This window comes from Simochromis diagramma, unplaced genomic scaffold, assembly GCF_900408965.1.
Source record: "Simochromis diagramma unplaced genomic scaffold, fSimDia1.1 OVJJ01000343.1, whole genome shotgun sequence".
Taxonomy (NCBI): domain Eukaryota; kingdom Metazoa; phylum Chordata; class Actinopteri; order Cichliformes; family Cichlidae; genus Simochromis; species Simochromis diagramma.
The window spans coordinates 12,987,922-13,013,386 of NW_024386831.1; the positions used below are offsets into that span (position 1 = coordinate 12,987,922).

General features: G+C 40.1%; 2 protein-coding genes across 4 annotated transcripts; one reads left to right on the forward strand and one right to left on the reverse strand.

The window, feature by feature from the left end:
* Window positions 1–1,957: 1,957 nt before the first annotated feature.
* On the forward strand, window positions 1,958–13,054 carry smarcal1 (SWI/SNF related, matrix associated, actin dependent regulator of chromatin, subfamily a-like 1). Its single transcript, XM_040027972.1, is given in 18 exon segments — window positions 1,958–2,818; window positions 2,900–3,245; window positions 3,846–3,877; window positions 3,879–3,897; window positions 4,012–4,272; window positions 4,368–4,418; window positions 4,510–4,693; window positions 4,864–5,014; window positions 7,161–7,322; window positions 7,415–7,480; window positions 7,943–8,083; window positions 8,556–8,774; window positions 10,040–10,110; window positions 10,326–10,428; window positions 10,798–10,980; window positions 11,951–12,051; window positions 12,255–12,351; window positions 12,456–13,054. Coding segments are annotated over 18 exon segments (2,700 nt in total). The 5' UTR covers window positions 1,958–2,485; the 3' UTR covers window positions 12,636–13,054.
* nme9 (NME/NM23 family member 9) lies at window positions 8,783–25,441 on the reverse strand. 3 transcript variants are annotated; one of them, XM_040027975.1, is made up of 16 exons: window positions 25,282–25,441; window positions 25,143–25,200; window positions 24,798–24,901; window positions 24,602–24,673; window positions 21,901–22,017; window positions 20,826–20,910; window positions 20,605–20,687; window positions 20,408–20,500; window positions 19,745–19,899; window positions 19,280–19,476; window positions 18,929–19,073; window positions 18,725–18,832; window positions 16,818–16,969; window positions 16,579–16,723; window positions 15,347–15,597; window positions 8,783–9,059 (listed from the first exon to the last, which is right to left on the reverse strand). In XM_040027975.1, the coding sequence occupies exons 1-16, from the start codon at window positions 25,312–25,314 to the stop codon at window positions 8,998–9,000; spliced, it is 1,860 nt and encodes a 619-aa protein (XP_039883909.1). In that variant the 5' UTR covers window positions 25,315–25,441; the 3' UTR covers window positions 8,783–8,997. The 3 variants fall into 3 exon arrangements, with proteins under 3 accessions (XP_039883909.1, XP_039883911.1, XP_039883910.1); XM_040027977.1 differs by lacking the exon at window positions 8,783–9,059 and adding an exon at window positions 14,121–14,305; XM_040027976.1 differs by lacking the exon at window positions 8,783–9,059 and adding an exon at window positions 14,121–14,494.
* Window positions 25,442–25,465: the final 24 nt, after the last annotated feature.

The window sequence follows — 25,465 nt, forward strand, 5'->3', positions numbered from 1 at the left end:
AAATGCCTTAAAGGAAGATGAACTGACAGATGCTGGTGCAAGCTGAACCACGCTTGGAATAAAACAAATGGGTAATTCTATGTCAAATTACTGTTGTGCTTCTACTTGATTTGCCTAAAAATGTTATAACATATACAATGATTGCTAATATATCAAAATACTCCATCAGGTACTTCCAGCATGTTCTTTCATATCGAGGTATTTTCTGAACATGAATACACCAAAAGCGATTAAAGATCAAAGCCTGAAAATTTGACTGGTCATTCTCTGCATAAAATCGAATCAGGATCTGTAATTTGGGACATGACACACATATCAAAAAATGTCTGAATACTGGCTGATTAAATAAACCCATTTTGTGTGCACAGACATTGCCAAAAGACTCTAATAATTCAAGTACAAGTACCAATGCAATTTTGTACATAAATATGGCAAAACAATTAAGAGTAATGGGGAAAAAGGATTTAGGTGTTCACTTCATGTGAGTAGTCCTGCAAGGCAAGGTTTCCTTGTCTACTTGGCGTGATTGGTAGTCTAACACAAGACCCTAAACCATTGAACCTGACAGCCATGAAGGGATCAGGCAATCAGCGTCCTGACTGCCACAACGAATGCTGCAATTATTTTGATATCCATGAAAATGCTACATTGTTGTGTTTTAATGCCCCTTGGTATATTTTAATTTGACCTGTCTTGAAATCTAAGTAGAGTAAGTCTCAAAAATGAAACATTTTCTCTTTTCCTCATTCTTAACTCTCCCTGTCTCTCCTCTGTCAGTGTGTGTGAATGAGTTAACCCTGACTTTGTGTTTCAGGGGTAGGATTACTCCTGGGGTCTTTGCCCTCTAGGCTCATGCACCTTCTTCCTCGCCTGTTCATCATCATCTGCTATTTAAAGCTGAAGAAGTGCTCCGGTCGATCCCAGATTGTTGCATGAACTGTTCTAGTGTGGTTCATCTCCTGATGCTTCGTTCACATGTTCTGCTGTTCTTGAACTCATTAATCCCTCTTCTGTCGAGAATCCATAGTTTTAAAAATTTGAAGATGTTTGTGCAGAGTATTCTGTGGAAAAGAAATATGTGGGCTTACCTTCTTACTTGACCCTGGAACTCCTTGGAAAATAATCAAAGTCTAAATAGATGTGACCTCACCATTGACATTAAACCTGTTTAACTTATTTATCCACCATACTGCATTTAAGTCCTTCTAATGTCCTTGGTTATAACACAATGTGTGGAGAAACAAACAAACAAAAAGCCAGAAAGTGGGTGGATGGGTATTTTAAAAATAAATATGTAGAAATGTAGCTGATATATGTATTTTTACTCAGTTGTATATAGTATTTGTATTTGTATTCTATTTTTATCTTATTGTATATTTATTTTATTTTATTCTACTGTATATAGTATTTTATTCTATTCTGTACAGTTGTGTACTGTATTTATTCTTATTGTATTCTAATTTTTGAATTTTTGCCTCATAACTTTTGCACTGTCCACTTCCTGCTGTGACAAAACAAATTTCCCACGTGTGGGACTAATAAAGGTTATCTTATCTTTATCTTATCTTAAGGTAAGATTGTGAATGACTGCTCCTCCACTGGCTGGAGAAGAAATCGTTTTATACGTCTAAACTTTCGACCATAAAATATTTAGGCAAATTAGAGATGGTCCAGCAGAAAATGATTAAGTCAAACTATAGAAATAATGAGCTGAAGTCAGCATAACAGCATAACCCCCCCCTCCAAACCTCTCCATTTTCTCTTTAACTAGATGTCTTACGTAAGAAGTATTAACAAAATGTGCGTACTAGAGCAGAAAAATACTCACATTAACTGATAATTAGAGACAAATGTAAATGTTTTACGTAAACTTCGGTAGCAATAGTGTCACCTTCATAGTGGAGAATCACAAATTGCAAAATAAATAAATATTTTCCTGTTTTTTTAAGCTAACATATTCGCGGTTTTTATCAGTACAAAATGATTTTTTAAAGCCGTGGTTAATGGCAATAAAAACGTCCCTGTAGTCGTTGTAGTTACTCTGATAACGTCTAGAGTAGATTATTTTTGCCTTCAATACCTGCACGTGCCGCCTTGTTTTCCCTACGTCACTTCCTGCGCGCCAGATCCTGAACCAAGAAGTTGTAAACTAGCGTTAAAAGTTTCTGCTGACGATATTCTTGCAGACTTCGCTGTTTTTAGATTGCATTTTGGGGTCATCCGCTTCAGACGGCTCAAAGTTCAAGTATCTGTAATGCTGCTGTGGTTGTTCCGATAATATTATGTTGCTAAGTTTGACTGTTAGCAGCCAGATTAGGGTCGCTAGCTGCTACCATTAGCAACAGAAGCAGCAGTGCAGATAACGTTAAACAAAACGAAGTTAGTAGCTCTAAAAGGCAACATGGATCTACACAGATCACCTTTTTGCAGACGTAGGGTGTCTTAGATTGTAGCCGATGTCTGCTAGATAGCTCTAGCTGTCAACATGTCTAATCAGTTGACTGCAGAGCAACAGCGAATGATTGAGGAGAACAGGCGGAAGGCTTTAGAAAGACGAGCCCAAAGACTTGGACAGGCTAACAGCACCAATGTTAAGCCCTCAGTAGGCTCCAAAAGTACTTCAGTGCAAACACAGCTCCCCAAACAGAGTCCGGATCCTGTTGCCTCAGTTCAGCACAGAGAAACCTCAGTCTCGGGACCAAAATGCTTCCCCCCTCCCTTAAAAAGGGAACCACAGAGCCAAAGTCAGCAGCAGCTGCCTGGCACTAGCAGCCACTTCAACCAAAGCACTGTGTGTAATTCTGCATCTTCAAACCAGGTGAGGTTTATGCTTAAATGTGCAGTCATTTACTGTCGGTGAGGATAGTTTTATAATGCTTCGTATTATATTTCTCTGCAGACTCCTACTAACTCAATTCCTCTGGTAAGTCAACATTTGAGGAGCTCCGTCTTGTCTCCTGAAGGAAGCATCCCCGTGGGGCCAGCTCAGGGCAAACATCAACTCTCATCCAGCAGCTCCGGAGGTGCAGTTGGCTCATTTTACAAGCAGCCCAGTAAACCTGCTCAGAGTCAAGTGGCACAGCTTTCCTCTAACCCCACCTCTACAAATGTCGTACCTGCAAAAAAGCCTGCCATCTCTGTAAGGGGAAGATGTGTACCTCACACAGAAGACCGTTTCAGGGTAGAAGTGAGCTACCATGCAGGGCTTATTGCTGTTTTCAAGTCCATCCCCTCAAAAAACTATGGTAAGTGTTTGAGATGCTTACTGTGCTGTTTTGCAGCTGTTATGTTACTCAGTGAATTTTGCAAAGCCCCTTAGTGTTTGTTACTCTTGAAGACCACCAAAAGCCACTGGTATACAGTCATATCAACCATGTGACTAGACATTTACAATGTGACACCTACCTCCTAAAAGTGTTATGGACTTGGTTAGATGCTGTCAAGTTGTTTTCTTGAGTTTTTCTTATGATCATGCACTTGGCCTCCCTCACTGCACTGAGACCTCATTGGATGTCATATTTAAAATTACAGCACAAATTCAACACTTTGGATCAGCTTTAGATATTATGTCAGTTTCTTTTGTCATAAAAGGGAACAGGCCTCACCTGGCCATAAAACTGCTTACCAGTCAATTATTCTCTGCTTGAATTAGTCTCTGAAAATATATCTAAAATTTTTGTAATTCCTAAACAGTTAATGCAAAAACTGTAAAAACTGTTATCTTCTTTTATGAACATAAATCTCTAATCCTATGTAGGATGATTAGCAATTTTAAAAATAGTTATTTTGTATTATATACTGATTTTGCTGGCTTTTGGAATTAAAAATGCAATTTTCTGCCTTAGATCCTGCCACCAAGATGTGGAACTTTAGTCTAGGAAGACTACCGACAGCTAAGTACGGAAGTATTCACAGGATCTTCCATATTCAGGAGCTCAACTCATGCACGCTGCTGTTTTTAAACAAACTCTGTCTCAAATCATTACTTTTTTTCTTGACCCCGTATTGCAGTGGAGGAAGCAGCTGCCATTCCTTCGGTGTCTTTGAGACCTTTGGAGGGAATGGAAGCGGTGGACGTGACGGAGGCCACCAGCCGAGCTCGGGACGGCACGGCCCTGGCAGCGCTGCTCAAGTTATGTAATGGCTGGCAGAAGCCCGGAGCCACTTTGCAGGGCCAGTGCATTCTGGTGTCCCAGACAAAGTTTGAGGTGGACATTGGCTACCATGTTGATGTCATTGCAGCATTCAAGAAAATGCCAACAAAGAACTACGGTAACAGTGGCTTTATTTGATTATGTTTGGTTTTTTTTGATAGTCTCTTTGCTTTTGTGGTTTCTGATCTCAGATTTTTTTTTTGTCTGTGGCAGACATGAAAACAAGAAAGTGGAATTTTTCACTCGAGGACTATAAGAGACTCAGTGAGTAATGACACTGGCTTTATTTAGCAGGTCTACCAATGTCCCTGTTACATTTGCCATCTTGTCTTACCGCGCTGTGTTCCATACCCAGTGGATCTCCTCAGTGGGATAGCAGCAGTGGAGGTGGAGCCTCTTCCCAGGGCAATAATCCAGGCTTTCTCTGCCAGGTTTGATGGGACTGAAGCCAGGATTTTAAACGTCCCTGAGGCAGACCTCTCTAGCATCGACCCCTCTCTCACCCGAAGCCTCATGCCCTTCCAGAGGGAGGGAGTCAAGTAGGTCTCTTTGGGTAGTCATTAGTGCTCTTTCTAAGCAGTGTAGCCAATAATAACAATAAACAGTTATTTATTTGTAATTTCTTCTATGTGTGCACATTAAAAGCCACTGTTTGTGAGACATTCCAGTAATGACCTTTTATCTTAAATATTTCCTTCTGTCTCTGCAGCTTTGCAGTGTCTAAACAGGGCCGCCTCCTCCTGGCTGATGACATGGGCCTGGGAAAGACTATTCAGGCCATCTGTATAGCAGCTTATTACAAAAAGGAGTGGCCTTTGTTGGTGGTGACTCCGTCCTCTGTACGATTCACCTGGGCTGAGGTAAAAACTGTGCCTAAAGAAAAATAAGCTCATTACTTAAGAGGTGCTAGAGTTCATCGCTTTGTTTCCATTTAATAGCGTCACGTTCGGTCAGCACGCGCCGTCTTAAGGATATCCTTCTACTGTCCTTTGACTCAAACTCTGTTCTCCACATTATAATCCTGGTTTCTGCTTAACTCTCTCTGCATTTGAAGAATGTTAATGTGGTTCCCTGTGGACTTCTTGCTCTTTGTTAGGTGCTTTATCTTAGCAGTGAAGATGGCAGCCTTGAATTTAATGCTTCCATTTCTTTGTCTCATGGGTGCGTTTGATAATTAGAACTGTGAAGCACTGATTTATGGTGGAGGTGTTAATACATGGTGTATTTATTTGACTCCTTTCCTTTGACTGTTTTATCCTGAAATCAAATATTTAAATGCACTGTTAATGAGTTCTTTTCAAGTTAAATGATTACTTGTTTCATCTTGAACTTTTCAAAACAGAGAAAAACATCAGTTATTTGTTACCAGATCCACAGGAAACATATTCACATGGCTTGCTTTTTATCTACTTAAAAATAAAACTGATATTAAGTTTTCTGTTTCTTTGTGACAAAGAAAAGTAGACTGGGAAATTGTAATCTTAGGTACAGTGCTGTGCAAAAGTCTTGAGTCACCCCTCATTTCTTTATATTTTGCATCCAAAGAGACAGTCTTTGATGTCATTTTTAAAATGGCTTTCTGAAGGTCTTGCCAAGTTTTTCTTTGGGTATCAACTGCTTCATTTTCAGCCCAGTCCTTGTACCTGACCAGAGGATTTCTTTTTTGTGACGCTACACAACACTGGGGTGAAAACATTGTTGTCTCTACAAAGACCATATTCACAAAAAATCATAATTTATTCCAATCTCTTTAGTTCAGTCTGCAAAAATTGCCAATGTTAACACAATTTGACAAAGGGGAAAAAATAGTACTGTTGCACCAACAAGGTGGTTCAAAGAGCTATTAGCCTCTAAAGAATAGAAGAAACTGGAGAAAAAAGAAATCTCAGGCTCCGACAGTCTCGGTCGTTGTGTCCTCAGGCCTTGGGGCGATCGTGGCTCAAGAGTTGGGCGTTCGTCTTGTAATCGCAAGGTTGCCGGTTCGAGCCCCGGCTCGGACAGTCTCGGTTGTTGTGTCCTTGGGCAAGACACTTCACCCGTTGCCTACTGGTGGTCAGATGGCCCGGTGGCGCCAGTGTCCGGCAGCCTCGCCTCTGTCAGTGCGCCCCAGGGCGGCTGTGGCTACAATGTAGCTTGCCATCACCAGTGTGTGAATGTGTGTGTGAATGGGTGGATGATTGTGTATAGTGTAAAGCGCTTTGGCGTCCTTAGGACCAAGTAAAGCGCTATACAAATACAGACCATTTAGCATAAAAAAACTATCTATAGCAGATGAACAGCAACTGACGCAGAACGTGAGCGTGATCCATATTAATGAAGAGAAGCAGGCCAAAAAGGGAACACTGAAAACCAGTGGCAACTGGTCTGCTAGCCAAAAAATCCAAATGGTTGACTTTGAAATATTAACATCTCTTTGTCCCTGTGTTTCAGTACTTTCTAGTGTCAGTGACCATCCGTGTCTTATGTTCTGTAGCATCTATTTTTTTTGTTTAACTTGCAGCAGCAGTGCATTTTCAAAACCAATTTCACTCACTTTCACAGCCCCCCCTCCTGCCCCAAAATAGGACGAAACGCAGTCCTCTTATCAGAGGTTGAAATCACAGTCACCGGATGTCGTCCCATTAAAGGACACTTCCTCTGTCTGCCCTGGGTCTTATCTGCACTGTTAGTCTTGTGCTTTGGGCCAAATGTACAGCACAGCACAGGAGCTATAATTTAATGAGTTTAAACTGGGCTGACAAGCGAATGGCAAGAGAGTAAGCGAATTGTCAGTGGGCAGTTTTTCTAAACTGCATGATTGATTGTTTTTCAATGGGAGCACTCTTGCAGTGGTTACCATGAATTATTTGTGGTGGAAAAACATAAATTAGCTGTTATTCACAAAGTAATGTTGGCTATAAATTTAAGAAACTGGTGGGATCCCAGTGCTAGTTAGACCAATCCTGATGCTTTGAGAGTGTTTTTTCAGTCTGTCTCTCTCACACGAACCTTTATCTGTGCCTGCAGGCCTTCAGACGCTGGCTTCCCTCCTTGACTCCTGACAGCATCAACGTAGTGGTGAAGGCCAAAGACAGTCTGCGGTCTGGTTTGATCAACATCATCAGCTATGACCTGCTGAGCAGGATGGACAAGCAGCAGCCAGGAAATCCCTTCAATGTTCTCATCATGGTGAGCTTATTATTTAAACATGGCTGTTTTCAGTTCACATTCATGTTCAGGTTAAGGTTCCTAAATCCTCGCTGACGTGTCGTTCTGTGTAGGATGAGTCTCACTTTCTGAAAAACATGAAGACTGCTCGTTGTAAAGCAGCATTGCCTCTGCTGAAGGTACTTTTTTCTCTCTCTCACTTTTATTTAATGTTTTACTGGGATTAATAATTTTGTTAGATACACCATAGGGATTGTTTTTTTTCCTCCTTCCTTTGCATGGGTCACAAATTAGATTTGTTATTAGATTATATTTGAACGATTTCCCTCATAATTCATTAAAATTCAGGTAAGGCCCAGATTTCAGTAAATCTGTGTGTCAGATAGCCCATAGGCTGGCTGAACAATTGATTTAATTTTGAAGGCAAACAGATCTGGGATTTCTGCCATCAGACAATTATCTGTTTCTCTGCAATTTACAATTTAAGCGAAATCCACAGTCCATGCGACTATTAATATCATGGTTATTTTTCCACCAAGATTAAAAACATGTAATCAAATCAAAATATATCATTTTCTCCCATGGACTAGACTGAGTAAACAGTTCTCTGTGATCAGAGTTGTCCGTCTTTCCATCCTCAGGTAGCGAAGAGAGTGATTCTCCTGTCGGGGACCCCCGCCATGTCCAGACCGGCTGAGCTGTACACTCAGATTTTGGCCGTCAGACCGACACTCTTTCCACGCTTCCATGAGTTTGGGATCCGCTATTGTGATGCCAGACAGGTAGTCTGTTAACTATAAAGAATTTCTGCTACACTAATTGATGTTTAGTGCTGTTTACTTGTATGTGGCTGTGACTCCAGGACACATGAGACTATTAGAAGACTAGCCAGCAGATATATCTGTGCCTCGCCTACTTTGTAAAGTGTCCAGTTCTTGATCGGAGATATCTAGCATTTGCAAAATGGGTTAAATAATTCATAGGACTGCTGACAAGTGCACAACAGGTTTATGAGGTTACAGTTAGTGCATGCTGTAAAACCAGTGTAAGCTTATGACTGGTGTATTGGTGTTTAAACACATGTTTGACTTTTATTAAAGCAAAATTTTGTAGAAGAAAGAAAAAATCTTAAAGTTTACATTCAACTCTTTCTAAGTATAACATTTGAACTTTTACATGCCACATTTTATTTTCCACCAGTCATTCCCACTATCACCTGTTCTTTTATTTTTTTGCCCTTCACTGCCCCTACAGATGACTTGGGGCTGGGACTACACGGGCTCTTCTAATCTTGGAGAGCTGAAGCTGTTGTTGGAGGAGTGTCTGATGCTGCGCCGTCTCAAGTCTGAGGTCCTTTCCCAGCTTCCCGCTAAACAGCGCAAGGTGGTCACGGTGACCATCGATGGGATCAACACCCGCACGAAAGCTGCTCTGTCAGCTGCAGCCAAGCAGCTGGCCAAAGGACATCGCAATGTAAGTCATAGGTGTTGAAACCTTTGAAACCCGGGAAGGTAATAGAATTTGAATACTGTGTTTTCTAATCATTTCTACATAATCAGGAAATCATAGAACTGATGGATATACTTTCAATGGACACTTTATTGAGTGTACCTATTCAACTTCTCATCTAATTAGCCAATCACATGGCAGCAGCTCAATACATTTATAGTCATGGTCAAGATAAGCTGGCCTGGTCTTAGTATTCCCAAAACTCCTGATTTTCCCGCACATCCATCTCTACAGTTTTCGGAGGATGGTCTGAGAAGGAGAAAGTGATTATTTATTATTAAGTGAGTGGCAGTTCTCTGAAAATGCCTTGTTGATGTCAGAGGTCAGTGGGAAATGACCAGACTGGGTAGGAAGTCACTCATAGCCATAACCACTCCTTATTATAACTAGTAACAACATTTTTAACCAAGGTGTGCAGAAGAGCATCTCTGAACACACAACACGTTGAAGCAGATCGGCTACAGCAGCACTGGGTTAAAGTTCACAGGTGCAGCAAAATAGGACAACAGAAGGGTCATAATTTGGTGTAAACAGCATGAAAACGTGGATCCATCCTACTTTGAATCATTGGTTCGGGCTGCTGGTGGTGCAATAGTGTCAGGGATATTTTCTTGGAACCCTTTTGGTTCCTTCGTACCAACTGAGCATCCTTTAAAAACCAGTCACTACCTGAGTATTGTTGCTGACCATGTAATTTATGGTTGTACAGCCAAAAAATCCGCATCAATATGGACCAAAAACCTCTGAGGAATGTTTCCAGCTCTTTGTTGAATGTGCCACAAAGAGTGAAGACAAAAGCAGGTCCAAATCAAAGTGCCTGAGTGTATATTTCAGTAGTTATAAAATATCACAATATCTGCAAAAGTAGGATTTGTTTTATGTCTTCACTTGTATCGCTTGTACGCTCCTAAAATACAAAATTCATAACAAAGACTGTGACTAAAAAGACAAATCTGCTAAGAAGAGGCTGAGGAAGCTTTTAGTTAGCCCAAGGTAATCAGATGTGTTGGCTCAGTCCTCGAGCCTCAAGCGCACACAAATGCTTTTAAACGACCCAGAATTCTCCGGTCCAGCCTCATTGGAGTGTTTATACGGCCCGATGGGAGTGAGTCGCTGAGCTTGATTGTGCATAATCACAGTACTCCTCCGAGTAATGGCAGTCTTATCAAATCATCAAACAGAATCTCCTGTCAGTTCTTATCTTGTGATGTTCCTTATCTCTTTTTCAGAAAATGGAAGAGAAGGAAGCCCTCCTCGTCTTTTATAACCACACAGCCGAAGCCAAGCTACAAGCCATTATGTAAGTACAGACCCTCTAATGGTGAGGATCAGTGAGTCGAATCAGCTTATATTTGATGAGCGCTGAGATTAAAATGTAAAATGAAAGAGAATCTTTTGTCAGAGCATTATGATTGCACCGCACTGGAGATAACCAAGACTTCAGATAAAGACTGAATATTTCAATGTTTCTTTGAAATGGTTCAGCTCTGCAGTATGTTGTTCTGTCCCTCTCAGGGAGTACATCATAGACATGCTGGAGTGTGGGAGGGAGAAGTTTCTGGTGTTTGCCCATCATAAATTAGTCCTGGATCATATCACGACCGAGCTGGGGAAAAAAGTAAGGAAGACACATACTGATGATACCCCACACAAAGGGCTAGTAGTGGAAAGTGATGCAGCTGTGACGTAGAAGAATGAAGTTTAACTTTTTTGTTTGTTTGTTTGTTTTAAACCGGTTACTCAGATGAGATCTTTTGTGGGAGTAAACGTCAAACGGGTCAAGTCCTTCAGTAGCTGTGGAGAACAAGTGTGGGCGGCTCTGAGCACATTTGAGCTTTAGCACTACTACTATGACTTATTGTTCTTTCAAGTTTAATAAGGATGGGATTATTTAATTAATTTGGTGATTTATCTTGGTCTGCTGCAATAAGTCATTATTTTTAAGCGATTGTTTTCAGAAAATAACAAAGCTTTACTTCCTCCTCAGAATGTCGGTTTTATCCGCATTGATGGGAGCACTCCATCAGCGGAGCGACAGCAACTGTGCGAAAGGTTTCAGTACTCAGCCAAGACCTGTGTGGCGGTACTGTCCATCACTGCAGCTAATATGGGCCTAACCCTGCACTCTGCAGACCTGGTGATCTTCGCTGAGCTTTTCTGGAACCCCGGGGTGAGACATGGAAAGCTGTCCCTGCAAAACACTCCACTGTCACTGAAATGACACTGTCAGTAACACCATTCTTTAATATTTTGGAATCCCGCTGTTTAAAAAGCTCCGGTTTGCTTCTCGGCCCACACATCAAATATAGAACAAGAAGTGTTCTAATGCTACCAAGCTGAATCCGAAAATTAGAGGGCTACTGTATTAATACTGGTTGTCAGCATTTAACTTTTAAATAGGGAAAGGAAATTGAAAATATAAGATATGAAAGCACTTTTGTTATGAAAAGATAAATTAGTTACCGAGAAGAAAAAATAAATAATAATCTGCTCTTTACAAGACAATAAATGTGTTAATTTAATCTCTAAAGCAGAGTAATTTTAATATGGGAGTCTGTGGGGATTGACTCACGTTTTAAGCTACCCTCAAGTGGCCTTTAGAGGAACTGCGCTTTCATGAACACCACAGTTTTTCTGGTAACAGAGAACACAAAATTACATTATGACATTAGATTATATGTTATAATCCAGCCATAGTGTGTGTTTTAGTAATCATCCATGTGTTTAGGTTATTTTTTCCTGGTAGCCTTCGAAACATTATGTCGCTCTGTTTCTTATACCCACAATGTGATAAATTCCCCCAAAACCTGAAAGGAGACATTTCCCAGAAGCACACATCTTATGCGGGTTAGATTATTTATTTTTTTTAAAGGAGTCGAATGCAGAAAAAATGTGACTCATTATAAGCACATATTCAACCACAGCTTCAGTTCCAGGTGGAAACTAGTGCTTTAATTTCAGCTGTCGGCAGATAAATTAAAAGCTTGAATAATGTCTTTTCATCGATTTTTCTTCTTGAGGAGTCTTTGGCCTTTTGGGGTCACTGCAGCTAAATGAAAAGCCAGAATCATTTTCTAAAGCTGTGAAACTCCTTTGCTCTTTTTTGCTATAAAGGAAAAAGCTTTTTTCCTCCACTGCAGGTTCTCATTCAGGCAGAGGATAGAGTTCATCGTATTGGACAAACCAGCAGTGTGAACATTCACTACCTGGTTGCCAAGGGAACTGCTGATGATCACCTATGGTATGTGTCAATCAGGAGGAAATACTGTATGACCCAACTACAGGCATTTATGTGGCTATTCAGACTGTTTCCTGCAACATTCATTAGTCTTGGTCTGTAACAGCAGAGGAAGGAGGAGGGGTTAATGTGGGCTGACTGGTGTGCATATTGTGACAAACAGTGAGTGAAGGGCTGGACTGATATTTATTTATGTATCATTCCAGGCCCATGATCCAGGAAAAAATGAATGTCCTGGAGCAAGTGGGTCTTTCCGAGGCAAACCTCTCGGAAACTGCAGAAAACACCAGCTTCCACTCCAAGGTAAACTGTGTATTTGTATGTAAATTAATAATGTATAGTGCTGTTAAGAGTTTTTACATATAGATTTATGTTTTAAAACACGCTGATTATTTCTGTTTGTCTAGGATCCTGCCCAGAGGAGCATCATGGAGATGTTCCAGAGATCATTCTCTGCGGATGACGACATGGATGAGGCCATCTTATTGGAGGCTGCAAATGACTGGGAGGACACTCCGCCCGAAACCACGTCTGCTCAACACCACGGCACCAGTACGGACAAGCAGTGGAGCTACAAAGACCGATGATTGACCAATTTTATTGCCATCATTTTTTGGGTTTGCCCATGGAGCAAAGCCTAGTCCTACATCTCAGCTACATCATGCCTGCACTGAGTTGAAAGTTATTTTAATGGGTGAAAACTACAATAAATCTTTTTGTTTTGCTAATACAGGAAAATGTGAAGATTTTTTTCTACCATCCTTTAAGTTGCATGGTGGCCAGATTACATGTTTAAACTCCTTCAAGATATTTCAGATTAACTTGGATTAAAATATAGTCATTGATAGGTTTTAAATTTATAGACTGTATGTAAAAGAAGGATGTTACCACCTGTGATGTAACTGTTAGTTTATGAATTTTTGATTTGAAGCCAGAAATGACCAAATTTACATGAATGTGGCGTGCTAAATTATCAGCAAATGATAAGTGTTTTTTTTTTTTTTTTAGCAAGATAAGCCATAAACTAATACACAGTACAGACAATTCCAAATACAATAACACAACCAAAGTTTAACTTTGAAACTCAAAACTAAGATGGGCAAGAAGTCCAGTTCATTGACTCAGATTAGATTAGAGCAGCATCTATAAACTATTTAGAGCTAAGTAGGAGACTGATAAAATATTTGTTTCACTCACCAAAACTGAGCAAAGCCTTTGTGGATCTTTTAATTTTACCACATACTAAGCCGTCTTATGAGTCACATATTTCCACTAGAGACGCTCCATTAGGCACCTTCACTACAAACTGGAAGCAGCATATGTTGGCCTGTCTGTTAGTAAAAGTAGCCATGCCCCTAATTTTAAGCTTTAACAGTCCCCAAATGGGTGAGTTTAACCTTAGTTTCTCATTGCCCTTGTGCATTTACTATGAACAGGGACATTAGTTCCTTATTCATTTTCTTAACAGATCATCCCACTCAGGGTTGTGGGTGGGCTGAAGCCTATCCAGGTTCTCATATGGTGAGTGACACCAGACACCAATTTTTCATACCAGGCTGAAAGCATGTTATTTAATTGGCTGAAATCAGCAATTTTAACATGAGAGGCTATGGGGATTGATTTACTTTTGGAGCCACCCTTAAGAGGGAGGACAAGTCTCGAGAGGAGCTGCAGTTTTTTTCCTTTTCCATGTTGCCTTCATTTTTCAGTCCTGGAGGTTGCCAGGTGGTTGAATTCTGAAATCCTTTTTCAAATGATCTGCAAGAAATACCTAATACTAACAATTACGTAGCTTTTTAGAGCTGTTAGATATTTTATTTATTCATGCACCTCATTAAGGTAGCTTCAGTGTGTAATTTATGTGCCATTGTTAAAGCAATATCCCGCAATAATTACGGTAAAAGGAAAAAACTCGAGCCTAATTGCTCTGTTACGGTCCCCTCTACTCACCCCTTGAATAAACAGGAGTAACACTCTTTATACAACCTTCATATTGTTCATATTATCACAGCACTGTGGTAGTAAATTACAGGAGACAACCTAAGGTACTGATAGTGGCACAGTGTACTCACTAAAGGATTCTGTGAACACTGAAATTGTCAGTCGCTTTTTGGTGATTGTACTATCCTGGTTTTAGTCACGTAGCCCGCGGCTGCTGATGTGAGCTGAAAGAGCCATCAAACTGTCGACGGCGGTATTAAGCGAACACGACTCCACGTCTACAGTGTTTCTTGAATGTGCCGTCTTGATACGCCACCTACAAAAGGTGTAAAAAGATATATATCTGATATATATTTGTCTTGTTTATTTCATGATTCATAGAATGACAGGCGCTCTGTTGTTCCCACGATTTTACACATTAAGCTTATAATAGAAGAGAAAACACAAGATGTGATGATTCAGTTTGAGTGCTCTGGATCGATGCTTCCTCCTGTTTGTGGGTCATCTGCAAAATAAAGAGGGATGCTGAAGAGAACTCTTCTAAATATCACTGCTGATAAGTAATAACAGCTTTGCTGAACAACACTGTTGCAGTGTTCATAATTTATCATGGGCTGCACACAGATTCAAGATTCTGTCCCCTGATCCTAATTATGCATTAAAAAAACATGGCAACAGAAAAAAGATACAGCACACTGGAGGTGCAATTTTCCTCCGCAGGTATGAGATGGTATGACTCAATCAAGATTTACTTCATTCCCTACACACAGAGAGGCTGTAGCGCCAGTTTGCATCGCAATTCCAGCAGCTGTTTGTGACATTATGGAGATGAGTGGCATTAGTTTTCTCTCAGTCAGGAGAGACGCCTCTTCTTGTGCAAGTAATCTTGATTGTCATTGTAAAGAGATGTATCTACTCAGTGTTCACAGTAAACAGTAATTGTGGTGTCCCAATTTCAGTCTCTCTTTAGCTACATTGTTGACTAACACACAGAAAAATGGCCATTAATACAGTCAGTAGACATACAGATACCAATACCTCATCCCTGTCTTTGTAAAGTGATGAAAATACTCTATGGCTTTCTCATCAATGCGAAAGCAACTTAAATTCTGCAAAAGTGCAGACTCTAAAGGGTCAAGTCCCTTCAGTTGAAGATTGTATAATTTCTGGTTTTCTCTGCAGCCTTTACTTCCTCTTTAGCCAAAGATGAACAAAAAAAAGATTTATTTCAGTATGATAAGAAAAATTTAGTTAACACCAAGAAAATCGATGTAAAAAATCAGCTGCAAATTGTTATTTAGAGGAAACCAGATGGTGTGACAGATGGTAAAGACTTTCACACTCATTATACGGTCACCTGAAATGGGATCGTCACTGGTGAGCTCCGCATCTGTGCTGATGTCACCGAAGATAAAACGGATCTTTTCCTCCGCGTGCTGCTCGTTGGAAGAACCATGAACTGAGTTATGGAGGATGTCTGCAGCAAAGCGAGCCCTCAGAGACTCTGGGGACGCTTCCTTTGCCTTGTTCGGGTCTGTGGGACCCATCGTGGCCCTCCACTCCTCCACCGCATTTTCCTTAGTGAGGACAAGCATCATACAGGGTCCCCTGAAACAAACATTTGTGGGATGTTTACACGCTGTAATGAAAATGCCACAGTGAGTGAAAGGATTGTCTAACTGTAAAGCTATCTTGTTTGGCAATATGATTCCAAACATGCAAAGACAGAGGAATGCATCTGGTTTTTGGAAAGTTTGGATAACCAAATATACGAGGCCAGCTTTTCAGTCTGGCCTCGTATGCTGCCTTTGATATAACCTTGAAATATAATAACAAACATGACAAAATACTATTTTAATACTGAAATAACACACAAAATAATGCAGTTAAATTGTCTAGGGCAACAATGGGAGACTTCCTATTGTCACAACAAGCACCATTTGACTGTAAGGATGAATATGGTGCACTGCAGGTAAAAAACGATGTGCAGGTGTCTCTGTTAAAACTGGGCCAGAACAGGTATCTAGGTTAAATGATGCTACTTCTTTAGGCTTTAAATAACTATATTTTAAAATGTAGCTAGAACTACTTTACACTGAAATGTGGCCGGCAAGATTATATCGTAAAAATGTGTATCAGTTAATAGCTGTTACTGACGCTCTGGAGCTCTATAAAAGCTATTCAAGGAGGAGCTCTAGATTCATGTGATAGCCATCCTTATTGCATATATTAATACTATTAATCCATAATTAAGGCTAAAATTGAGCTAATATTGAGGCACTGAAGACATTTTTTCAGGCTGCTGTGACCAGCTGCACTCAACTCTCTCATTTTGTCCAAAAAGTTGTGTAACAGCCAAGTGAAGGAGCTAATCGGAGCGGAAGATAGCTCTAAAATCTCGATGTGCGATGTGGGACAAAGAATGAAACTGAGATGCACTTCGCAGCCACTCGCCTGAGGCTGCCTTGATTCTTAGCTGCTAAGATTACTGTTAAAAGTGCCATTAGAAATTGGAGTGGCAGCAGGAATTAGGGCGGGTATGCTGTCACTTTGCACTGCTCTGGTGGCTGTATTCGAGAGCAGACTAACCGACACATGAACTCCACCAGCTGGTTAAAGAAAGGCTTCTCTCTGTGCTCTTTGTAAAACTCCTCAGCCATCTCCCTTGACAGCACAGTCTCCTTTAGCCTTGTTACAGAGAAACCTCGGCCACGAATCTCCTCCAAAATAGCCTCTGTCAGAATGAGGAGCAAAAATATATGAAAAATATGTCAAAACAAAAGTAATGTAAAGCATTTCTGTGTCGTTACAAATGAACATAAAAAGACCTCTGTGTTCCTCCATTGCATCTGGCTTGATCACTGCCAGAGTCTGTTGTTTAGGGAAGAAGAAGCTGATCTCTCGCTCTGCCTCTTCGCGGCTTCCACTGCCGTGGAGCTGGTTGATAGGCTTATTTTCCACTGCAAACTGGGCCCTTAGACTGAGTACGAGGGAAACAAAGAAGAAAATTACAAGTGTGATTGTACTGTCTGGCACTATCCACGTCTAAAAGAAAGTATTGATGGTTTCCAGAAATTATTTTCAAAGGAAAGGATGTAATTTAATGAGTAATTTTTGTGTAATTTAACTGTCATTTTCTTCACTTCTGTTCAGACTGCCTTGTTTGATTCCACTCCAGTTAGAAAGCACAGAAACATATGGTGCATTGCAGACAGAGAAAGACAACAGACAATATTTAATTGTGTCAAAGCACTGCTGTTTGAAAATAAATACAGATAGTTCATGCGTCTGCAAAAGAAAATGTTCATCCTTTAACAATGTCTTGGAGCAGATATATATGGGTCAGGGAATGGACAATTTATCTAAGCTTATATAAAACAAAGATCTTTGTCACTGAGGCTACCACAATCCCAAAACAGATTTAGCTTTGCTAAAGTAGCATAAAGACACTGTAATGTCTGTATGGAGCCAAAGAGAGAAGCTCATAAGCCACAGGTCTTCACAGACTGGACGGGTTCACCGCACCAAACATGCAGTTGAAATGTCGGTAGTGCATCCATCAAAGTACAGATGTATATGAATGTTAGATAGGAAGCACTTCGGCATAAAAAAGTGTTTTTATGGATGCTTGAATGAGGCATGTTGTATAAAGCGCTTTGAGTGCTCCAGTAGAGTAGAAAAGCACTATGTAAGAACCAGTCAATTTACTCATTTATATAATTCCTCATTCAAACACAAACTACTCAGCAAAAAACCAGAAAACACTACTCAGATCCAAAGTATACTCATCCGGCTCTCTTCCCTCTTTAGAGTCATTTCTTTTCTTTGACTTTTAAAACATAATTTAAAATGTTGCTTTTCCAAGGATCTACTCTATAAAAATATAAAGAAGTTAGTCATAGTGGATGTCAACAAGTCGTATACACATTTTGCACAAATTAAAGCAAAGTCAGAAAGTACGAGTGATATATTTCCCAGTATGCCCCTCTACCATCAACTTTTCAGAAAAATTGTTTATTTATAATCAGTGGAGTGTAAAATGACTGACTACATATTTGCAGAGCTAAAATTCAATTCCATCCATCTATCTGTTTTCTTCTGCTTATCCAGGGCCAAGTCACAGGAGCAGCAGCCTAGGCAGAGAAGACCAAAACACCAAGGCTTTCCCAGGCCAGCCGAGAGATATAATCCCTTCAGTGTGTCCTGGGTCTGCCTCGGGGCCTGCACTCGGTGGGACATGCCTGAAATACCTCACCCAAGAGTGTGAGTGTGATCAGGGTCCAAAAACATACTTACATTTAATAAGTGATTCTAAACTGGTCATGGTTGTGAGGTGGATGAAAGTGTATGAGAGAAAATGTGTTTAAATCTCTGTAAATGTGTGATTAGATTTGGCTTGCAGTCTGGAGCGCTTTAAGTGGACAGCAGGACTAGAAAGTGCTTTATAAATGCCCGTCCCTTTCCATTTTCAATGACTGCAATGGAATCAGACAGAATCAGACTCAAAGACACCCAGGGAGTCCCTGCACCCAACTTTAAGAACCACTTATCTAGCTGATTTTGTGTTGTTTGGCTCTTTATGTAATTTTTCTTGACAAGGATAAAAAGAGAGGTGAAAAGAGTGCCGAGTTCTCTCTAACAAGCTGTTAGAATCTGTGACAGACAGTAGATTAGCTTTTTAAACTTCACTGCTTTTCTACTGGTAGTTTTCCTCACTGTGGTGCACATTACTCACCAGTCTGGACTCTCCTCTTTGGCTTTATTGATGTCAGAAGGACCGAGGATGGTTTTCCAATGACTTACAGCCCCTTTTCTGGCAAGGGCCAAAGCCAGCACCGGCCCACTATAAAAATACACATGTTGTATAATCAGCTGGAGTATAAAAACAAAACAAAACAAGAAAATCTCTGGATTAATTATACAGTTTGTTGAAAGTTACCTGGTCATGGTTTGGAGCAGTGCAGGGAAGTAGTCCTCCTCAACATGTTGACAGTAAAACTGTCTGACCTGCTCCTCTGACAGCATCACCTCTTTTTGAAGCGCTATTATAAAGCCAAACTTGTGGATGTGATCTAAGATCTCTTCTGCAAAATCAGGGATATGAAATAAAAAAAACAAAACATAGCAGTCTACCTAAAATAAGCATGTGCATTTTCACTGCATTGTACAGTGTCATTCAACACCTTTGGTGAAGGAGTCAAGGAGCAGTCTCGCTGTTAATATGAGCTGTTATTGAAGGTGTATCTGTGCTTGCCCACGTGTGTACTTGTGCATTTGGCATGAGCCCCACCTCTGTTCTCCCTGGCAACGTCGGGGCGGATGAGAGCCAGTGTCCTCTCCACATGCTCTTCCTCCCCATCCTGCTCCATTACCGAGGCCGTCCGAAAGTTGGGGAAGAAGAAGGCGAGTTCCCTGCTGGCCTGGTCGCTGTCCTCACTACCATGCACTGCGTTGAACAGTGTCTCTGTGCCGTATTGTGCCCGCAAGCTGCAGGAAACCAGGGGGGAGAAAGGAGAGGAGACCAGATGGTTGCTCGGCTGGTGCTCAACCAGAGAGAAGCATAATGTTTGGGTGTGTCTGATGGAGCAGGCGACAATGTGCTTTTTGTTCCTTTTTCCAGACTCCAGATTGTTTCGCACTGTTGCAATCAGCAGTGCAGAGATAAATGTCGATGCTGCAAACAAATGTTGTACTTCCCAGAAATTATATTTTACTTAATGACACTGGATCATATGCATAATTACCAGTAACTAACCTTTCTGGATTTTCTCTCTTGGCTTCTTCTATGTCTGCTGGGCCAATAAACTCACGCCATGCCGGTACAACGGCTGCAGATCCCTCTACCTGAGAGAGTACTAGAATATGGAAGGGACCACTGGACATAAACTGCACCAAATCCTCAAAGCACGCCTACAAACCACCAACACATACAAAGAGCAGGCGAGACACAGACACATATGTTAATGCACTGAATACAAAACCTGCAAAAACAAATACATATACAACTCATGCCCATTTATTATTTTCTCAGCAGTAGTATTTCCCAGGCTTTTCTCACATATTTAAAATTTCTGTATCTATAACAATTTGGTCTCGTCAAAAACAGCACCATAAGCAAAACAGAAAAAAAAGCTGCTTACACAGCAACTCTATTTTGAGCCCCGTGCTAAAATGCAGATGGATGTGTCATGTGTAGCAAAGTAACTGAATGATTTTTGCACTGGTCGTGACTGCTCTGCTACCGGTATGTTGACTCACAATATTAATGGCCCTGGCTAGCATCACAAACATTCACTGCATCATCATCAGTTTTCCTCACTTTGACTTGAATGTCAATCTATGCAATAAGCCTCTGTCTGTGAGAAGAATTGTCTTTTTGTTATTCTATACCATTCCCCTCTATTTCGCTATACCGCACCTCTGCTGCTTTGTGTTGGTAAAAATCTCGAGCTTCAGCCTCCGTTAGCGTGCGTTCCTCATGCGCCAGGATCTCAAAGCCAGCATCCTGAATCTATCCAGGAGAATATCAGCATCAACATAATGAATTAATATTAGCAGGAAAGCTTGAGACAATCTTTTCTTCTCCCAATGTGAGCAGTGATCTTCTTTATGTACCTTCATAATAATCTCATTTGCCTTGCCGTGAGCAACGGCGTCTGGTTTAATGATGGCAACTGTGTAGGATTTACTGGCAGGGACTGCAAGAGAAGAGAGGAGCTTGAGTGATGATCTGTAATTCTGACAGAATGCAAAATATTCCACAGAATCAACAGGAAACACCAATGTTAAGTAACATCAGCGCTGAAAATACTGCCAATTATATTTTTCCACAGTACCAATTACACTTTCTTCATTTTCTAAATGTTGTGGCAACTCCTCCTCTTCTTTGTTCTCCTCATCTGTCAGACCATTATCTTTCACCTAACAAAGACACAACAAAGGAAATAAAAATAATGAATCCCTAAACATGACTGTCTTTACATATGTGTGTATAAACTACAGCTATGGCTAATGGTGGCTTTAGTATTATTTAACGTGGCTTTATAAGCTTTATTTTCCACCCAAGAGTCACATAAGATATAGAAAAAAAAACAGTAAAGCATTAGGTTCTAACCAGGAAATGTTTGTTATTTTTGCTCCAAATGTCATTAAAACAAAATCTTTACTTAGCCGGATACAATTGAATATATATTCAACTTCATTACACGTCTGTTTTCAGGAAAACCAACTGCTCTCTGCAGTCCAGAAAGCAAACAGACTGCAAATTATTAGTAAATGGCAATTTCTCCCAGGGCCCTGTACAGGTTATTTTAACTCGCCGAGCGACTAATAAATTCTAATAAAAAGAACCTACAAACAAATAAATGTAATACATTCAGCTGGTAGCCTTTTAAACCATACTTATTGGAAATGACAGTGCAAAGAGTGCAGGCTGTCTGTTTTGCACTGAGATGCAGCAAAAGACTAATTCATACACAACTATCAGTGTCAGGCTGACTGGATTTTGACATGAACTTGGCGGTTATTAGGCTGTATTTTTACTCTAAATGTCGAAAAATAAATAAGAAACACCTAAAAAAAAAAAGCTGCTGATATATTTTCTGCTGCTTGACTTAAGTGGCTAAAAGCCATCATCCACAGAAGCAATTCTGAAATACTACTGTAGGAAAACGAAACAGGTAAATAATAAAATAAACACAGACTGATTTGATTTTAGTCACATTGCTTTGAGCACTGGTAACATACACGCTGGCTTACTGTCACGTTGTTATGGACTACTTTACTTAGAACAGAAAAATTAATTAATATTAATGCTTTAACAAGCCGTGACAAGGCAGCATGTCTGCAGAGAAACACTCTATTGTTCTGGCAGAAATATGTGTGAATGCATGTGTATAATGAGCTCCTCACCACTTTGCGTTCACCACCTTGCTCCAGGACCAGCTTCTCTTTGGCTAGCTCCTCCACAATCATCCTCTGAAGCATGGGAGCGTTTGCCCCACGCAATACAGCCACCAGCTCCCCACCCTGTTCATTCAACACAAGCCTAGTAATAAGTTAACTTTTTTTTTTTTTTACATTTAATTTAGCATTTATAAAATGGTGAGATACAAAAAGGCTTTAGAGGCCTATGTAAGCGATCCACAAAAATATTTAAAAATTTAAAAAAAGAGAGTCTAAGCAACAAGCTTAGAGACAAGTGTAATTTCGATCAGACAAATAAATATTTCAACAGAATATATTTAATTTACAGAATATTTTTTCACCGCAAGGGGGGCATGGCTCTAAAGCCATTTTCACACACAAACTACAGGCCTGAAATTTTAGCTGCATCTGAGAAATTCAACTTTAACCAGCCAGATTGCAAGTACAAAATCTATATGCTGGTCCCATGTGAGAACAGTCTAGGTACATTAATTATTCACTTAATATACATCAAGTGAGTGGTGTCATGTTTGCTGGCTGCGCTGACCAGGCACCACCCTCAATTAAACCAAGAACATTGCCAGTAGTGAGAATGTACCTGAAGATGGTTATGTGATGCAAACGATCACCCATAACAAGACTGAATGCTGGTAAGGGAATGCCTGCATATGCTCCTAATATGGAAAGGCCTGCATGGCTCTGGCAGTGCGGGTTTGGGCATTTTCCTGCTGAAAGAGATGCTGCTGGTGTACTGCTGCAAGAATGGGACAAGTAAAGACTGGAGCGCCTCATCTCGATACTGCCATCTAGTCAGATTTCCACCAAGAACACTCGATCAGACATGGTGCTCTCATGAACAAGACTGCAGCAACACATGCCAGCATCCAGCATGCCAATAGCCTGGCCTCAGTCAGTCAGTTGCAGTATGGTGGGACACATGACAATATTGTACATACAAAGGGTTTTTTGCGTTCTGTGATCACTTGGCTTGAGACTGCACTAAATTGAGCCAATTCATAGGACTTCAAATGACTTATTTGTGTTCGATAAACAAATCACCAATCTCGTTTGAACTGAGAATATGTTTGGACTTTCTAAGACATGCTGAGAAAGGGGATTTAAAGCAAATATTGAGTCAATATTTTACGGCACAAAACATTTCTTTCTTTGACTAGCATACTTGCTTATACTTAAATGTAGGTACAGAATAATGCAACAAATTTAATTTAATAATTGTAATAACCATTACAGGCTACAGGTATCATAAACTGAAATAGACTGAAATAACTAGAGACAGAAGTTGTGTATAAAAAAAACAGCAAAACACACAAACCTGCCTAACACAGTATAATAGTATGCTAACACTCTGTGTTTACTAAGCCATTTTTGCGACATTAAAATCCTGCATTCAGCCACTGTGATGACATCTGATATTTGATTTGTATACTTTTAATAAGGCATTTTTATTTCTTTGATATTGTTTATGATGAAACTGAAACTGAGACACACACATATATCACTTTGTTAATCAGCTTTTATTTAATTAAATAATTCATATAATTATTAACAATCATTTAATATTTGATGTATAGGTTTACTTCTCTTTGTTTTATTGCATTTTTTATTTTTATTTTAAAGTTAGTTTTCATTTTTATTGAAAGGTGTTTTGTCATATTATATTGCATACAATTTAACTATATACAATTCTACATATTTAAGCTAATACATTTGAGATTATGCTTAATTTAATAAAGAAATTTCGCAACCTTTGGGATAAGAAAAGTATACTGAATCTTATCTTAGTAATAAAGCACTGAACACACATTTTGTCGTTGAACTATACAGTCAACTATATAGCATATAGCCAACTAGCCACATTATTAGGCATATACGACCTTACTAGTACTGGGTTTGAGCCCTTTTTGCCTTAAGATCTGCCTTTATTCTTCATGGCATACATTCAGTAACTTGCTGGAAACATTCCTTAGAGTTTTTTGGCCATATTTACATGATAGCATCACACAGTTGCTGCAGATTTCGAGTTGACTGCACTGCAAATCATTCATTCCACCACATTCCAAAGGTGCTCTATTGGATTCAGATCTGGTGACTGGAGGCCATTTGAGTACAGAGAACCCATTGTCATATTCAGGAAACCAATTTGAGATGACTGAGCTTTGCAACATGATATGTTATCCTTCTGGAAGCAACCACCAGAAGATGGATACACTGTGGTCATAAAAGGATTGACATGGTTAGCAACAATACTCTAGTAGGCTGTGGCATTTAAACAGTTAGTAGTTGGCGCAAAGTGTGCCAAATAAATATCTCCCACACCATTATACCACCAGCAGAATGAACAGTTGGTACAAAGGATGAATGGATGCATGTTTTCATGTTGTTTATGCCAAATTCTGACCCTACCCTCACATCACCAGCTAACATTTTTCCAGTTTTCCATCGTGAGCCATGCCACATTCAAAGTCACTTAAATTACATTTCTCCCCCATTTTGAAGCTCTGTTTGAACTTCAGCATGTCATTCTGACCACGTCTACTTGCCTAACAGCACTAAGTTGCTCCTGTGTTGAGCACATTGGGTTGGCTGATTACATAGTTGTGTTACTGAGCAGTTGAATAAGTATACCTAATAGAGTGGCCAGCGACACACAAAGACACACACTCACCCCATAGAAGAGGAAGGTGGGTTCACATTTCCCTCGATACCTCTCCAAAACATCAATGCTGTCTGCTTCAGCCTGCACCAAAACACACACACACACACACACACACACACACACACACACACACACACACACACAATTTCAAAGGTCCTTCTCTGAAAATTTTAAATTCTTCATATTTTTTATTGAATCTTCTTACTGTGGCAAAATGAAGCAAGTCATCACCCAGTTCATTCTTTATTTTTCGCAGGAGACTAACCACAGCACGACAGGGACCACACCATTGCTGATACACATCTACGACTGCAATGAGAGAGTCAGCAACTGATTGTGTGCGTGTCTGTGTACAAGACAGGAGGACAGAAAGGAGGTGTGGTAGGCTGGTACAATTATCACACTGAGCACAGGGGGGCAGCAGAACACAGCAAATAAGTAATGACGATGCCAGCAGTCCTTCACATCACGCTGTAACATCTTTATAACAGTTCTCGTGGAGCGTTCATTTTTATTAGGACAACAGCTCTTTTACTAATGAAAATCTTACCTGTTAAACCCTTGGTTGCAAGCATCTCTTCCCATTGCTCTTGGTTTGTGACGGAAGCCTGGATATGAAAAGACAAACTGTTATCCCCAGGGATGATAAAAGTAGCTTTAAAAATAACACAAAATCACAAAAACACAACCTGCAGCGTTGCCTCCTTTTTCTTGCCTGCCATTTGTTGGGCACTCGTAGGTCAACTTAAACAATATATTTAAACTAAAAATATAAAACTACTGAGCGCAGAGTAATATGCTAAAAAGAAAAGGATAAAGTTTAATTAGCTAAAATGCTAACACGCCGAAATGGTGCTCGCGCTTGTTTGGCCC